At 38.0% G+C, this 18001-nt stretch overlaps 1 protein-coding gene across 2 annotated transcripts in view; it reads right to left on the bottom strand.

The window, feature by feature from the left end:
* Positions 1-338: 338 nt before the first annotated feature.
* The window catches only part of arid3c (AT rich interactive domain 3C (BRIGHT-like)), a 60885-nt gene continuing 43222 nt past the window's right edge, over positions 339-18001 (bottom strand). For both annotated transcript variants that reach the window (XM_079487485.1, XM_079487486.1), the window contains 5 exons: positions 8864-9047; positions 8105-8349; positions 6782-7066; positions 5211-5300; positions 339-3623 (listed from right to left, as the gene is read on the bottom strand). In XM_079487485.1, the coding sequence (XP_079343611.1) occupies positions 3451-3623; positions 5211-5300; positions 6782-7066; positions 8105-8349; positions 8864-9047 (977 nt within the window). In that variant the 3' untranslated portion in view covers positions 339-3450. The remainder of the gene's footprint in view (positions 3624-5210; positions 5301-6781; positions 7067-8104; positions 8350-8863; positions 9048-18001) is intronic.

The raw sequence follows: 18001 nt of genomic DNA, 5'->3' as shown, positions 1-18001 counted from the left end.
AATTAAGAAAGATGCTCAGATTTATCAGTAAACTCTCTAAATTGAACAATTTGATGATAATTTGACAATTATTCTATGTTATGTTTGTCCAAGGTGATACATATACAATGATATTCTTGATAGTCAGAGCTTTCATTTGAAAATGTAACTAACTTTGTGTGATTTAAATATGAAATTGAATATTATTTGTATGATTCTCACAGGGGTAAGTGGGTGGGTTTTGGCAAGACGAATTCAGATTATATTCCTTCATGATCTGAGCATAAATACAAAATAGATTTGAAAAAAACAGATGTTGGACCCACCGGTCGTTCGAAAGAAAAACCCAAGTGCTCGTTGAAGTGGAAAGCAGTTCTTTATTTCTAATTATGCTACAAGTCAATGGCAAAACAAACTAACAAAACAAAATCTTTCACCTGTTTTTTTTCCCTTTTTAACCCCTGAGCACCACAATCCAGCTTTCCCATAATGCACTGGATTTATCCAAAATTGAATAAAAGGAAAAGAAGCATTATACACAGCGAATAATAGAATCTAAAATCTACCAGCATTGCATTGTTGACATAGCTAAACAAAGTAAACAACAAGTTATTTTTTTAAGCACGTGAGTGAATCTTTTTTTCTTAACCTTTATCAAAATGATAGTCTCTATGAACAATTTTCACACATTATTCAAGCACGGGTCTGTAGAAGCATTGGTTATGGAATCATTCTGCTTCGTGGTTTTGTTTTACAGTCAATAAGCACACCAGAGTTTGTCGAAGATCTGTTTTGCAGTCTAGTAACATGAACTGAAGAGGGAACAGACAACCAGGTGAAGAGCAAAGTCTCTTCATGTGCTGATAAAGAGGTAAATTACATTGAACAACAGGAATCAGACAATTGTGCATTGATTGTGCCCTCTGTTATTCCACATAAATATAGACTATATATTTCTATATATTCATTCTTGCACCTATACAACAACAAAATGATGCTCAGGTTTACTTGTTTCATTAAGCATTGCGTTTGTGCTGAACGTCTTGATATAACATTCGTAGATTTCCTTTTTTGGACAGAAACAAACTCAGCCTTTTCTTTGAAAACAGTTTGATCCAAGTGCTTAATATCAAGTTTTGCCACAGCAGGGAACGAATAAAAACTTCTCTGCTGCTTGAAATTAAAAGTTCGGGTTGACACGATGACAACACTAGGGCATTTAATGATGAACCCCAAAATATGGTCAACCCAGATCTTTGGTATTTAAAAAAAAAGTTCAATCACAAGAGCATGTTTCCACATTCACATTGCGTCTAAGAGAATGTACAAAAGAAGATATAGATTTTTTCGTTAGTTTTGGTTTAGGCTATACATTTGGTGAAAACCACATTATGTTGTGAATAGAAATGATGAGTGAATCAAAGACTAGCAGAAATAGAACATCCAAAGGCTGCGGACCGTGAGGGTAGGCGAAACAATTAACTCTAAATGCCAATAGCTGCAGCTTAACCTCGATACATTGCAGAGGATATATTGAGGCGTATTTCCGATCTGATTCATGATCTCATTTACAAAACCTCAAAAATAAGTCAATGTGAGCAGTTGTATACATAAAATAGAATCCTTCTTGTATTACCTTTTACACGAAGCACAGCAAAATGCCGCAGACAGAAATGAACGAGCGATGCAAATGGTGTGTCTACAGCCCTGTGTGGTCCAGCCTCTGGTCTCGCAGCAGAAATCATGCAAACAAAAATGATTTTGGAGCAGAAAGGCTATTATCAAAAAACTGGCTGCTGTGATCATGTGGTTGGCACAGTCTATAACAAATGAGGTAGATGTGTTCATTATATATTCCCTTCTTTGGAAAAACAATACAAAATAGAAAAAAATCCAGTGATCTGTTGAAAAACATCAATTTTCAAGTGGCTTCATCATAAAATGATAGAAATGAAATAAATGAGGTATTTCTTGTATTCATAATCTGTTTACAGGAATTCTGAGGTATCGCCCGTGAAAAGACTTTTTCCTTTCTTTTAAATAAAAGCGATTTTCACTAAACAGTCACTGAAAGCCCAAGATTCAACATGATAGATAGAGAATAAAGGCAATAATAAATACAACTTGAAATTGTCTACAGAAGTCTAAACAAATGACACAATAATATCCTCCTATTTTCCTCACCAGAGAAGAAAAGGAGATGCACAACAAGAGCGTGAGCAAAATGGAGAATGGGATAAAGTACGAGAGATCCGCTCTCGAATGCAAGTGCGTTGCTGTAACTTGCCAAAAACTGGATTCTATTCACAACAAAGATGGTTGGATCTGTCGATTTACAGCACGCAATCTTCTCTCAAGATCCTTCTTTCTGGTTAAACTCTGCCATTTTTCCATGATCAACTTGCAGCTCATTTAACCCCCAGCGACTTCTTAAATACCTGTATTAACCAGCTTTACCCGTTTTCCTGTCTACTAAACCATTTAATAAACGTTTTTAAATCGTTGCTATAAAACATGAGCCGAGGCGGTGGAAAATCGTTGAACATTACCGACAAGTGTTCCCCAAATAACTAAGTAATCAATGGAATATATTTGGCCGCAGCCTCGGGCCAAAACCAGACACAAGAGAATATAGCAGAAATAATCTCCCTGCTTTCTTCAACAGCGATCTACAAAATGGCTGGTCTTGCATATCCAACTTAATTTTATGATTCTCCCATATTTTATTAAAATTCTGTAGGTGATGATTTCCCTACATTGACCTATTACAGCAGAAAATATCCCTTATGGACAGAAAGTCAAACAGTGGTACAGTAAATATTTTTTTCTCCCTGACTATTTGATGCCCTTTGATAAATGGCATGTGCTTTGTTTAAATTCTGAAATATTGACGTGAGCTAATATGATGGCTCTCCATTGCAAATTTCAGATATTATGCAATGGCATCATAAGTGTGACGATGCTTAAAAGCATCAAGGTAAATAATCAAATGAAACCATTTGCTAAGTTGCTCTTATTCTCTTTGGTTGAAGCTGACAGTAGCTCTTGCTGTTGAATTCAAGAATGCAAAAAGTAAAGTTGATCAACACCGACTCCTATACAAAAACTGCAGGATCTGTGTAGCAAAGTGATGAATCTCACGTCAATGCATAAGGAACAATTCGTCCTCCTTGTGTTCCTGCCATTGTCACACAGTTTATGGTTTAGTCGCTCCGCACTGAACAACACGTCCTCATAAGAACAAAATAAAAAGCTGCATTTGCTGCATGTGTAAATGTCTTTTTAATGTGTTTTAATGGTTACGTTTTTTTAACACTCCTATCCTGATTGGAGGGATGGGGGAGGGTTAGCAAAACAGTAGAAAGTGTTCACTGAAAAAGACAGAGGGAAAACTGGTCCGACAGGATGAGACCCTGCCTTATCTGACGATGAGGGAGAGTTGAGTGAGGAGTTGTGGGGCAGATGGAAGGTTCAAGGGGAGGTGGCTGGTCCGTGTGAGGAGGTGCTGGAGGAGGAGGAGGAGGACGGCTGCATCTGGGTGCTGAGGCCCGGGCTGACGCTCTTGGCCTGAGAGCTGTGTTGGTGATGGATTCGCTGACTGCCAGGAATGAAACCAATGGCTGGTTTACGGCCAAACAAGACCCCTGGAGCAGAAGAGAGCAGAAGCATAAAAACACTTGCAATCTCTGGTTCTGCTTAAATCACCCCTCCATAAACTTTATTTAATTGTTTAAAAATAAAAATAAATGTATGCAATTGCAGTAACTATGCTGCTAGGACTGTAAAATAGATAAATCAAATCAATCGATGATTGTTTGTGTTTATACAATATGTGTCTGTGTACTGTGCATATTTAACAATAATTGAAATGATATGTAAGTACAATATTTTTTATGTGATAATTTTTCTTAAATATATACATGTTTACAAATATAAAATGAATATACACAGTACACAGACATATATTATGTAAACACAACCGTATGTTCTGGATGCGATTAATAACAATTAATTACTTGTAATATTCATATAAATTACAGACTTTTTAAATTATTTTTTTGAATAATCATGTGCATTCTAAGTAATATGAATTAATGGGTTGTTTTGATTGAGTAATAAAACAAAAAAATGCAAATGAACTCTTCGAATACATACAGTATGGCACATTTTTTCTAAAGATATACATGTATGTTTGTGCATTTATAAGTGCAAATAAATATGCACACACACTCACATATAAAATAAATATTTTGGAATGGATTTAATGACGATTCATCGATTTGACAGCCCTAGCTGATAGATTTTCTCAAATAATCTTTCATTGATTTTTCACATATATTGTGAAACTATGCGCTTCCACAATCCTAACAAAAACATGAGCATCACCCCCTCGCCAAACAGGAAATACATTTTTGTTCCAATTTTTCATTTGTGCAATGCTGGAGACAAAAAATCTGTAAATGTAGCAAATATATGAATTAAATGATTAAATAATATTAAGATTCTTTCAATCACATGTAGTGGCTAAATCAAAATGTCTTTACATGTTAATATAGTTTTTTCCATTTAATTCTATCTGTGTTCAAATTTTGAACATACTGTATATGTAAATGTGTCTTTGGCCACTGCGTGTCACATCATAAGTGTGACATAACAACGCTTTCTCAATGCATTCTGTTGCAATCCGTCTAGCAGTTTAAGTTAAATGTGGTCAGACGGGGTGAACTGTCTGTGGTGGCACACACACATCAGGCGTGAATAAGCGCATTCTTAGAATGCTATTTTACTCTGAATGAATTGTACTAAATAAGTGTGATAAATGGCCAAAAACGTCTCTATGTTGGTGGGTTGTACATTGTTACTGGAAACAACCCTTCAGTGAAAACAGATGCCACTTCAACTTGATCTCCTCCATTGAAACGTTCCCAGCAAGCTTATGACCCATCTTCTAGTAATTACTGTCTCTCGCGCATCAGGCACAAGGACAGTATCTATCTAAGGCGCGGGGCCTTTCTCTCAGGCACGAAAGACACTAAGCCGCATCGACCTCTCAGCGCCCGGGCCCAATTTTAAGATATTTAACTTTTTTAACTCGATTGGACTTGCCACTTCATTACGATGGATTTTATAGCAAAGACATCAAATTGTGTGGAGGACTAAGCGAGGGGGTGCTGCTATAACTTATTGAATTTCCTGCCTCCAATTACATCAGCAAACAGCGCTCTATTTACCTGTGTAGACAACCCCATTTATTTCTATTGACATGTTGATGCTGCTAATGCCGTTGGTAGACAGGTTCAATGCAGTCTCTTGTCTATCATCTGTCAAGAGAGGAGCCAGAGAGCGAGAGAGAGAAAAACTCAATATGAGCATTTATAAAAGGAACACAAGAAGCAAGAGAAGCGTGCCACCAACTATCGGTGATAACTCATAAATGACAGGATAAGGAGGGGTTTATTAAAAGACTTTAAGGAGGGAGGGAGATGACTGCTGTCAAAAACATCGGGTTTTCACTTGTGTTGTCTGTTTCAGAAACATTTCCTCTTGACAAATTTGTGTTGTTAAAGAACACTGTTAACATTACACACAAAGTTTTGCACACAAATACGGTAAGTTTACGTTTAAAATGCAAAGGGTTCAGCCACGGTAAGAACTGTTTTTGAACTTTTTTCAGTTCTTCTCTGTTATGAAAGTGGATATTATGAGGTTAAAGAAAATAACATTTTATATAATCTTTAAATTGCACGGTTACATAGTGCTGTGCCCAATATTACAGAATCATGATACATTGCCTAAATAAAAGGCAAAACCTGTTATATGGCTGGTATAAGACAGTCATGCAGTGCACAAAAAAACACATTACTCATGACTAGACGGAACCTACAATCATATCTCACACACTCTGTCATTAAGGTGCACTGAAATCATTAACATTGAACTAACTTCTTGGCATGAATTATTTTTCTTCAATAGTTTCACCATTTATTTTTTGTGAGAATGTCTTCCTCTACCTCTCACAATAAAACACGTTTCTCTTATCAAAGTGTCAGTGTAATGATAAGACATTTATTTATAAAGGTCCAGTGTGTAATATTTTGGAGGATCTATTGACAGAAAAGCAATATCATGTACATAATTACATATATGTTCAGAGGTGTATAAAGATCTTTCACAATGAAGCCATGTTTTCATTACTTTAGAATGAGCTATTTCTATCTACATCGCCATGTTATTTCTACACTAGCCCTAAACAGACGAACTGCTGTACAAAGCATGTTTCGTAAATATGTTATCTCATTTGGACTAATAATGCAGCATGCACTGCAGGGACGACATCTAAGTCCCGTGTCAGCCACCATAGTGCTTCGAAAGGGGGGGGGGGATGTGTAGTGAGCCATTGATTGCAACTCAGGTCAGTTGTGGCCTGGTGGTTAGATCGTTGGGCTTGTGATCAGAAGGTTGCCTGTTCTAATCTCAGTGCCAGCAGGTCATGACTGAAGTGCCCTTGAGCAAGGTACTTACCCCTGATTGCTCTGCAGTAATGTGCCACTGTAAGAAAACTACTTGTAAGTCGCTTTGGATAAAAGCGTCTGCCAAATGAATAAATGTAAATGTAAATGTAACTCGCAACCTCACCACTGGATTTCATACACTGGACCTTTAATAAAGTAATTTTCAATTTCTATACGGAGCAAAAGTCTAAATAATGATGAGAAAGTTTCTGCCTTGCAAACTCTGTAAATAGCTTTCAATTTCATTGAAGTTACACAAATAATGCTAACAAATACTTGTGTGCACTCACCCCTGTTGTTCAGCTTGATATTCATGGGTAGTTGGGATGCCATGGCGAAGATATTCTGCTGCAGTGCATGCTGCATTATTCTCTGCTGCTCCTCTGCCATAAGCATCACCTTCTTTTCAGGTGGTTCTCCAGACTCCAGCTTCTCCCGCAGTTGCTCCAATGCAGCTGCCTGCACAGCTGCGGCTGCAGCCTGGGCCGCGGCGGCTTGGGCTGCACTGTGGTGGCCGACCAAAGACATAGGGATGCCCATCCTGTTAGTCAGGCAGCTGGAGAGCATGGAGTCTTCTGGAGAGCAAGAAAGCATCATGAGTTCGTGCATGTGACTAAATGCTTTTGGCTTTTTATTTCCATTTTTTCCATTTAAAAGGTTTGAGTTCTATTTAAAATCCCAGTTTAATGCAGTCTCTGTATATGCTAAAACTGTTTGGAAAATGACAAGTAAGATGACACAGCATTGCATAACGTTTTATTTTTACATTTAATGTTACAGCTTTGTATTTTCATCCACAGATTCATATGGAGATGCTGCAACAACATCCTCATGTGGTAACATGAGTATGAAACACAAGTCATGCAACATGCGACTTGTCTATTTAAAGCTGCATTGTAAACACTATAAATACTGTCAGATTTCACAGGTCTTTGATCCATTACGGCCTGTGTGACTTGTCTTTTTCCACATCGCCACATTATTGAATCATGAAACAGCCCGTATGCCTTTGTGTTCATTGCTTCTATTGCTGTGATGCGGGAACTGGCAGAGTGGGCAGGAGGAAGTCCTGCAAGCTGTTTCCTGTCTGCTCCGGTGATCATTCATGCCACAGTGTGTAATACGTGTGCGTAAGATGTGGCAATGTTACTGTGGAGGAGAGATTACTTCTGCTTTGGTAGGTCTAAATGATCTGCTACAAATTCAATTGACTGATAAAGAATAAAATGTATGTGTTTAGTCCTCTTTGTGTTTGTGTGTACTTGTGTGTGTTTAATCTTCTCAAGCCCTATCCACACTTTTCGTTTGAAAACACATCTTTTTCTCTCGGTTTTGGCCTTTCGTCCACACTGAGAAGGTGGAAAACAGAGCTTTTCGAAAACGCACTCGAAGTGTTTTGAAAACCGCGAAAATGTGAACATTTTCAAGTGAAAATTGACAGAGTCTCAGACTGCTGTTTTTCAGAGATTAACCTATGAATGACTTACTATAGGGACAACACTGCACATTAAACTGGGTTAGGGCATTGCAATAAAATACAATTAAACAAAAGGGAATATTTGTAGCCATTTGTTGAGGCATGTTTACAAATGGAAAGAAAAACATACACACACCTTTCTTTATAACGGGGTTCTGAGTCATGTGCCCACCATTAGGAATGGGCATGCCGATGTGGGGCATCTGGAGTTTGGGCGAAGCCAGCAGTGTAGGGGTGCCAACGGGGGAGTAGTTGAAGAGGGTGGAGCCATAACTCTGTCTCCGCCCTTCACGTCGATTGCTGTCAATAGCTGCCTGCAGCTCCTCGGGAGAGCTCAGTCCTCGCTTTTCACATTCATAAGGATAGAGGTACTTCATATACCTGAAGATATAAACATTTGTTGTAGTGTGTAGAATTCAGTATTTGACATTGTAGTCTGTTCTCTTAAAAAGATGCTACAAAAAGGTTCCTAAATAATTATATAAACCAGTCATTTCTCTTTTACAATCTCAAGATCCCTTCTCCACAAGAAAGCCCTTTTTGTGAAACAGTAAAGAGGGACTTCTTTGAGGATAATGCAATTGCGTAGGCAATGATACGCGGGTTGAAGACTGCTTTCTGACACAAAATTACCATTAATGTATAAATGGATGAAAGGTTGAAACATTTTGTTCAAACTCATCTTCACATAGAATCAATAGGACAAATCACTTAAAAAAAACATTGTTTCTTACTGATTCTAAAAATCACTATCTTCCATCTACTCGGACCCTGTCAAATATACTCTCCCCTTCACCCGCTCCATTTTAAAAGCAGATAATTGAATTGGCCGAGATAGTCAAGAATCAACTGGCAGTTATCAACAGGTTCTTCCGCTCTAGGTTATCACACTCACTGCGTTCGGAGGGTGAAAGCCGCACTGGTGATGGAGGTAGGAAGGTTCAGGCCTTTGGTAATCTCCCGCCATATTTTCTTATTGATGACTTCCACTAAGCCGCCTTTTTCTGTGACAAGCTTGTAGAGTGTGTAGAGATCCAACACCTGCTTGGCCATGATAGGAATCCGATTCACAGGAGTCCCTGCAGGAGCGGAGGGGAAAAAGCACAATATCCACAATCAATGCCATTAACTCGGGCTCATCGACGGGTCTCTCTGCTGCTTATAAGGCCAATCAGTCAGGCATAAGTAAAACGTCTGACAGCTTCCCACTTCACTTAGCAAAAATATCACTTTTTGCCTTCCATCAAAGGTCTCCACTGTCTGTTCGGTACTGAATAGAAATATCCATTATGCAGCGAGATTGTGTTAATCCAAAGAGTGAAGTCACTAATAATAAAAATAAATCTTTTTCACATTCTTCCTTCATGTGTGTTCCGAGGAAACACAGTGTGACAAGTCATTTTATGTCGTTTCCCTATATTTAACATATTACACACATATCATATTTACACATCTAACCTATATAAATATTACCTTAGAAAGTAGATATGCGACTATACATTAATATGTATACAACTACATTAGTTGACAGACTAATAATTTGTAATATGGTGTGACAGCAAAAATGTGAAAAAACTAACAATGAATTTAAATCTCTCTTATGCTATTTTATGTGATAAATATAAAAACGAATTATATGAAACAATGTAATATTAACAGTTTGTTTTCAAATGGTTCACCGTAGGAAAAATGTAAGATTTATTCGTCAACTACCCATGTTTGATAAAAAGGTAATACGACTGTACGTGTTCGATATAATGTATTATGTAATGTAATATGAAAATGTAAAGCTCAAATGCTTTTATTGCCAGATGCATAAAAGAAACTGTATCTGATATAAAACAAATCTAATATCTACTCATACTTAAAGAATCTGCATTATATCTAATCTGAGCCATAAAGCCCTGCGCAGCAATTCAATACAATCATTTGGACAATAAAAAGTGTATTGCGTCTCAAAAGAAGTAGCAGAACTCTCTCAGATACCGTATGTCAAACCCCTCCATTTCCCTCTTTTGCCTGTTAACTCGGCGAAAGAAAAAAGCCTTGGTGATAATTTGCGCTCACGATTTAATGTTAGGTTGTAATGTGTGAAGAGGATAAGCCCTTTGTGTGCATCGGAGGCCGCCTGACCTCCAGATAATTAACCTGTATTTTGCTGATAGAGTTCTATTGTGCCCATTGGATTTGCCATAATAGCAATCAATACACCGAGAAATATAGAGCAAACAACAGCAAGCAGAGGCACGGACTGAAAAGAGCAAGAAGAGCAGAGCTATGGTCTATCAAGGCGAAAACACATCAATTAAGACTTGTAATTACGGCTTCATTTTGCCTCTCTGGCATGTGAACTAAGAGACACTATTAAAACTAAAGATTTATCCGTCCTCCACTCTGAGACAATGCAGCCATTAGATCTAAAGTCGCACCGATGTCTAAAACAATCGACTGATGTTTCGAACTTTTCCTTAAACTGAGCACACATCACATGTCACTGAAGTGTCTTCATTAAAAAACATAGTGAAAGTGTTTTCAGAGCTAAAAGAGAATACCGTGTCCTGTGTTACATTGCAAAGGTAACGAATAATTTACGTCTTGATTTTACCGCTTTGTTAGTGCAACTTAATGTAATCAAATTAAATCAAATCAAATTGATTTAGTTTGATTTAGTCAAATAAAAAAAAATGTTTTCACAGCGCACGATACATTCGGCAGATAAAAAAACAAAGACCAGTCGCGATCGGCCATCTGAAAGGGATACCTTAAAGTATTTAAATAAATAGTCTTGCCAAAAGCCAACAAAACCTTTAGCCTAGCGTGTGTTTTTCTAAATGCAAAACTACATGCAAAACTTGTCCTCCTGGCACACTCCTTACACACAGACCCAATAACGCACAAATAATTATTTATTCCAGTGTACAAAAGGCCAAACCCGCCCGAGGCAATAAATAAAGCCTGACTCCAAAAGCCACCTCTGGACTGAATCTGAACCAGGACAAGAGTCTTTAAAACAAGATTTACGAGCGCTCGATTTACGAGGTGATGTATTCATCTCCTCTAGTTCCCTGAAAGAGATGCAGCGAATAAAGGCCGCTACCAGCTTTTGTCATCCCAAACAATTTGATCTGCTCATGCATCATTATGACAATGAGGGATTGTGGACTGCAGTGGAACGCGTTTTGTCGAGCTCACATAGTTGCCCGCTGTTAATTGCTCACTGGCTAAAAAGGTTTAATTGAAAATGTGCTGAAGGGAATAAGCTCGTGTCCGAGGCCAATCATCTATGTGGCTGCCTTCATCAGCACTCTGTGTTTTCATCATTCACTTCAGGCAGATAATGGAGGGACAGCGAGCCGGCAATTGCTGGCTCTTCCGAAGCATGAAATGAAGGGAACATTTGTAAAGACAAAGCTAGAAAAAACTTTATCCATGTGTATAAAGCCGTCAATTTGTGCTTTTTAGAAGACCAACAGGCTTGAGTAAGTCCACTGCTGTGATGTGTGTCATGGACACGGGTAGGCCAGCCAACCATTTAAAATTGTGAAATGTTTTAAAGCTGCAGTCCTTAACTTTGGCCTTTTTGTCGCCGTCTCGGCTTGAAACATAAAATGTCCGTTATACGCAGAGTTATTTTCTTTACGTGGGTTGTGCTTTGGCACTGCCGCTCTGTGCGGTTGAATCGGAGCTCTGTGCTAAATGACTGACTGCTCACCGGTGGCGGCTGGTGAACATTTCTTGAGGTGGGGCTGTAGCACACTGGCACAGCAAACAATTTCAGCAAAGCAATAAAGTTAAAGAAAATCTAGTTACCTGTTTATCCATTTCATAATCTCTGATCAGTTCATTTACAGAATTATTCATGTGTACCCTGGTGTTCTCTTACTTTCTCCGACAGGTGCTTCATATCCATAACTACCGTAACTGTCAATGCTGGATCTCCCAGATGCTTTAAACAACGGGCAGGAAAAGCAAAATTAGACCTTCGCAGAATCACAACCATATGGCCAGGCCTTTTTGGTGTACCAACGGGAAGAGAAGCTTTGCGTGTACTTCTTCCCTTTTTTGCTTGTCTGCTGTTTGATTAAGGGGTCAGGCTGATCTGGACCCAGCTTCTTTACCTTCAGTTTTTCGGCCAAAGTTCTCTTCTGAAACGCACATTTGAGTAGAGAGTTTACAGAATTAGCCATTGTCACACAATTGGAAATTGCGCCACTACAGACCTGCCCATTTCAGATAAGATTTGTGGACGCTGATTGGGTAAATTTGATGTCATGTCTTAAATATATGTATCAGGATTTGCTTAAATTCTACCAAGACCCGCCTCCTGTGGGCGATTTCTCGATCGCTGAAATTGAGACGTGCAGACAGGCAGAGAAGGCCATATTGTGATCACAAAAACATTTATTTTCCGCAGATGATCATCTATCACATTACATTACGCAAATATACATTTAAAAAAAACGATATCATTATTATTTTGTGTATGTAGCTCAGGGAGGGCGGCGCCCTAGCGCCCTCTATTGGCCAGCCGCCACTGCTGCTCACACCTCACATCAGAGCACATCTGTACAGCAATGAGACCCCCTCACTGTACAGCAATGACCCCCCCTCACTGCCAAAGGTCCAGAATTTAAGTCTGGGTTTTTTTAAGTCATTTGGCAGACGCTTTGATCCAAAAGCAACGTGAAGAATCATCGCCTCTGAATGATGCGGGGGGAGGGGTTATATATATATATATATATATATATATATATATATATATATATATATATATATATATGAATGTGGCCCGCCCACAGATTTGGACCAGCCCTCTGAACAATGCCTTATAGTGTGTTCACACCAAACGCGAATGAAGCGTTAAGCGTGAGTGATTTACATTTGGCGAACTTTGGCGAAAATTCGCGCAGCGTTAACCAATCAGGAGCTTGCTTTAGTAGGGATATTGTCAGAATATTGGCTTTCAGACCCAAATTTCTCTAAGTTACTCACATAGCCTAATAATTTTTTTAATTCATAACGTACCATTGCGATAGAACTGACGCGCGAACCATCGGAAAATTTCAACGAGATGACAAAATGGCCAAACATTTACATTTATTCATTTGGCAGACGCTTTTATCCAAAGCGACTTACAAGTAGTTTTTTTACAGTGGCACATTACTGCAGAGCAATAAGGGGTAAGGTGCCTTGCTCAAGGGCACTTCAGTCATGACCTGCTGGCACTGAGATTTGAACCAGCAACCTTCTGATCACAAGCCCAACACTCTAACCCCCAGGCCACAACTATTAACTATTAATAAACTATTATACCATTAGGAGGCATAATAAATACATAATTAAATCTCCACAATAATTCAAGTAGTACCTCCAGCCCATGTAATTTTCTGTTACAAACCGACCCGGCCCCCCATTAAAGACAGGGAGAATCATGTGGCCCTTGCAAAAGTTTGGGGACCCCTGGTCTACAATATAATAGCCATATAAACGTAGCGTAATAATAATAATAAAACATAACAGAGAGGCATTGACAGAGAGTCAAGAAATGATGATGAGAAGAATTATTATTAATTTTTCAGAAAAGTTCTTTAAATCTATTCTGTTGTTAGTTTGGTCTTTAAACTTATGAACTGTGTATGGACTGACAAAAGTGTTACATGAGGAAGCAATTTGACAACAATGCAATGAATATTTTAGGTGCATCCAAAAGCGTGCTGGTTAAGATACTAAAAGACAAGCTAATCCAGCAGAAATTAGTGCATAAAAGGTCACCAAAATGAAGTATTTGAACCTCATAATTAAATACAAAAGGAGGAGAAAACTGCAAAAAGGTCCACTTTTTGAAAAAAAGAACCTCCCCTTCAACTGGCTGGCTACGGACCTGTAGATACAACACCAAACGTTTAAAAACATCACTAATATAGAATCAATTGAAGCATTCGATATCGCGTGACAAAAATATATTGAATGATGCAGACAAAAACTCTACCTTACGTCCAACAAATAATATATCTGAAATATGGCCTCTGAACAAATACAATATCTGCTTTTGTTCTGACTACATGAGACAACTTAAAAAAATTCACGATTAGGGCTGTAACAACTAATTGATCAAATCGATCATAGATTCAACTATCAAAATAGTTGTCAACGAATTTCTTTATAGGTTAGTTGGTCTGTGACGTCACTTGCGGGCTGCGCAGTTAAAAATCAAGCGCATCTTCTTCTCTTTATAAGTGGTTCCTCTATGATTAAGAGCAAATAACCACTTTTGGTGCTTTTTAGCACCATTTTTTTAGTTGTAAACTAAACTTAATTGTTTAAAATCTGTGCATTCAGGTTTGAGCTCTAAAAGTGCTTGACTACAGAAGAGCTTTCATGGAAATGAGAGGCTATCTGAAACCATGGGAGAAACTATGAATCAAAAGACTCATTCATCGAAATGTCGCTTAACTGGCCTTTCATTCTCCTCATTAGTATTTCAGGTAACTATAAGAGCGTCAAATATTGATTCATTGTAAAGAAAGTGCTGATGCTACCCCAGATGTGATCAATTTATTGTTGCCTCCCTGTGGGAATCATGAATCAAAGTGGGAATTTATCAGTTTACAATGGGTAATAACATGGGCATTGTTCCCATCGCTTTAAGATTAGCGGTCGTAAATGAGCACATCACCCCGAGTCGCTTAAATGATGGACGAATGTATTCTTCAAGACCGATCAAAGCAGCTTGAAAGAAAGGCTACAGCTTAGTGATTTACACCAGTTGTTTAAATCTCATTTCTCTACATCTAATGAGACAAGCATACTAGAGCCAGCGTCAAACAAAGATGGTCATTGAACTGCCATAAAACAACAGTGTGTGTTTTCGAAAACTTCCACGAAAATCGCAAGATATTATCATTCTGACAGAAGTATAATTTCCTCTCTGCAGTCAACGGTACAAGCTTTATTTACAGGTCTTAAGCAGCTGGCCATAAATACTTCTCTCTATATAAAGCTCTCTGGGGGAGCAGTGAATATCATCTACATTCCTCCGTGAGCTAAGCTTAAACACAGCGCTGTTTGTGTTGAGCTGTGAAATAGAGGTAGCTATTTTGATGTGAAAAAAGATACGGCCATCTCAATACACATGGGGGCCTGCGACAAACCGTTTGTATTTGACAGGTTATGATTGATGATGGCAAGGTCCAGGGGACGCTGGCGAGGCCAATGACCTATGGTCTCAGGCCAGGCCTACAGGGGACACCAGCCCTGGCGCAAACAGCGGGGGAGAACCTTTCGTGTATTGACTTTTAATGTGTTCCGGACACGTGGCGAAGCTGAGACCATTGCAGCCAAAGTTTTCATTTTCTTACTATCGTCAAACTGTTATTTGATCCTGTGATTAAGTACTGAAATATCCTTTTAGGGGAGAGATTTTCTTTGGAAATAGTTTGCTTAAAACAAACCATTGGGACTTGTCATTGCGGTACACAGTAAAACATTTTTGTGAATTTACAGTCCAGCCCTAAGTTTGAATCTTTATATTTCTATTCGGGCTGTCATACGATTAATCACGATTAATCGCATCCCGAATTGATGTTTTGTTTACAAAATGTTTATATATTAGGAAACATTAAGATGTACTTATTTATATTTACCAATAATTGAAATGTTAAATAAACCTTAACATATTTTGATATTGTATAACTTTCTTAAATATATGCATGTGTTTATAAATACAAAATGAATATGCAAAGTACACATATATTATGTAAACACAAATGTCAATTCCGGATGCGATTAATCGTTTGACAGCCCTTATTTATATAGCATAGTTTACCACAACTGTAACACAACCTATTTTTAAACTGTATCTGTTTTATTTGTATTTAAAATAGGGCCACATCATTAATGAAATAAACAATTGCGAGTAATAAACAAAAATTAAGTCTAAATGAATATATATATGAGATGAGATAACGAAAGATATCTGTCCATCTGGTTCATGTTAAATGTTTTAAAGAACTTTTCCAAGGTGATATTCATTGTCACCTAACAATGATAATTGCTGACATTGAAAAATGATCTCTCAAGAATACAATAAGCTCAACCGACAGGTCTTTGTACTTTATTCACATAAACTGATCAAACGAGAAATGATATGGGGGAGGTGTAGGGGTGGGAATCTTTATACACAGATGACACCCAACAGCAGTTGCTTAGGATAATGTTTTCCCACATAGGGATGGAAAATCTCGCCCTAGGAGCGACACTTTAATCTGAATGCTCTTTGAGTGGCCTGTAAGGGAGCGAAGAGTGGAAGTCTGTCTGTGCCCCAGGCAGTACAGGAGACAGTCCCTTACCCAATCACAATGATAGGATATGTGACACTGATATATGCCGCACTTTTACCAGGAACATTCAGTGGGAAAAAAATGCCTTGTCGATTACGAGCGTTGTTTAACATCTTTTAATTGGACATTTTTTGATGATTTTACATACGATATTATTATGTTCTTTTATTTACAAATACAAATATTATTCAACGTTAATATATAATTAATATGTGCCTATCCACTTCCACTTTGTTATATTCGTTGTGTTTTTTTTTTTTTTGTCATATTTATACTTTCTTCACACAAGTCAAACGTTTATTTCCCTCGAAAACGTTTCAACTTTTCTGTGACGCGCAAAGAAATATTTTCAGAGACACCTGAAAGGTTTATATGGAATTCACACAGCAGTTCTAATATATGTATTCTAATTTGAAGCTCAGATTGCAGTGAAAGCCAATACACGTCAAGGCTTTAAATACAAATTTGGTATCATTGATCACGGACCTAGTGCACTGCTTAAATTTTCCTGCACTACAAAAACGGCAGGGGGATAGTTTGCATCTTGTTCATTTCAACCGTAATCAAAATAAGCAAGTTCACTCAACTCTGACGTTCAGTTAATATGTTAATGTAAAAGAGGATTTAAGATAACACGAAGCCTTGTGAAAAATAGAAAGAAAGAAAGAACAAAAACAATCTCTTTGTTCCTGTTAAACCGTCAGAAAGCTACAATCATTACGTCGCATGTGGGAAAATGTTCTCAGCGAGGAAAGCTTTTAATAAGGAGCTGTAACATGATATCATCTGTTTGTGTCTCCATCTCCGATTGCAACATGGCAATAATTTCATTCAATCCAAATCTGTGTTGAAATGTCATTTATAATATGTCTATGTAATCTGTAACCCAATCCTCGACAAGTCTCAAACAAGAAAAACCACTAACCATGTGGCTATGGACGGCATATTTAAGTGGGGGCAGCATGCTTCTTCATTTCACATCAGCAAAATGTTTCAGTCTGCAGGTTTATCAAATGATCACCTGTCACTGATGAAGCACACAAGGACTGACGTACCTGAGTGCAGGAAATAGACCTGCGGCAACCGAACATTACAAGACATGAAGTACAAATGTAACCAAGACAAGAGTCACAGTGAAGACCAGGTGCCATCACTCACTGTAGTTAAATGTTTCTCACTGTTGTTGCAACTCACTAAGACTGACAAGTAAATACACCTGTATAAGCCCCGGGCCTTTTTATCATGTGCTGCTCTATGGGTCAGCTTCTTTAGCTTGGGACCGGAGTGTTTTTTGTTTTCATTTCTTCAGCACTACGTTGTCATGATGATATTTTAGACGCATTAATGGGATAGTTCAACCAAAAATACAAATTCTGTCATTTGTTCACCTTCATGTCATTCAAATTGTATGGACTATAGTAATTCAGTTAATATAAATGTCCCGACATAAAACATTTTTGCTACTTAACATCATTTTACAGTATACAATGTTTTGAGGTTTGTTGGACTTTTACACATTTAGCTCCATTAATACAGATATTCTTGCATATCCGTGCACTTAAAAAAATTGTGCAAGTAAATCAGACAGGGTTTTTCTAGGATAAGTGGACATTTGGGGCATAGACCATGTTTGTCTGGATGTAGGGACCACCTTTAATATGATATTGCATGTAACAATTAATAAATAAACATTT

This window comes from Barbatula barbatula (assembly GCF_947034865.1).
Source record: "Barbatula barbatula genome assembly, chromosome: 2".
Classification (NCBI taxonomy): domain Eukaryota; kingdom Metazoa; phylum Chordata; class Actinopteri; order Cypriniformes; family Nemacheilidae; genus Barbatula; species Barbatula barbatula.
Note: the sequence above shows the minus strand (reverse complement) of the source record. Positions and strands in the feature narration are given on the sequence as shown.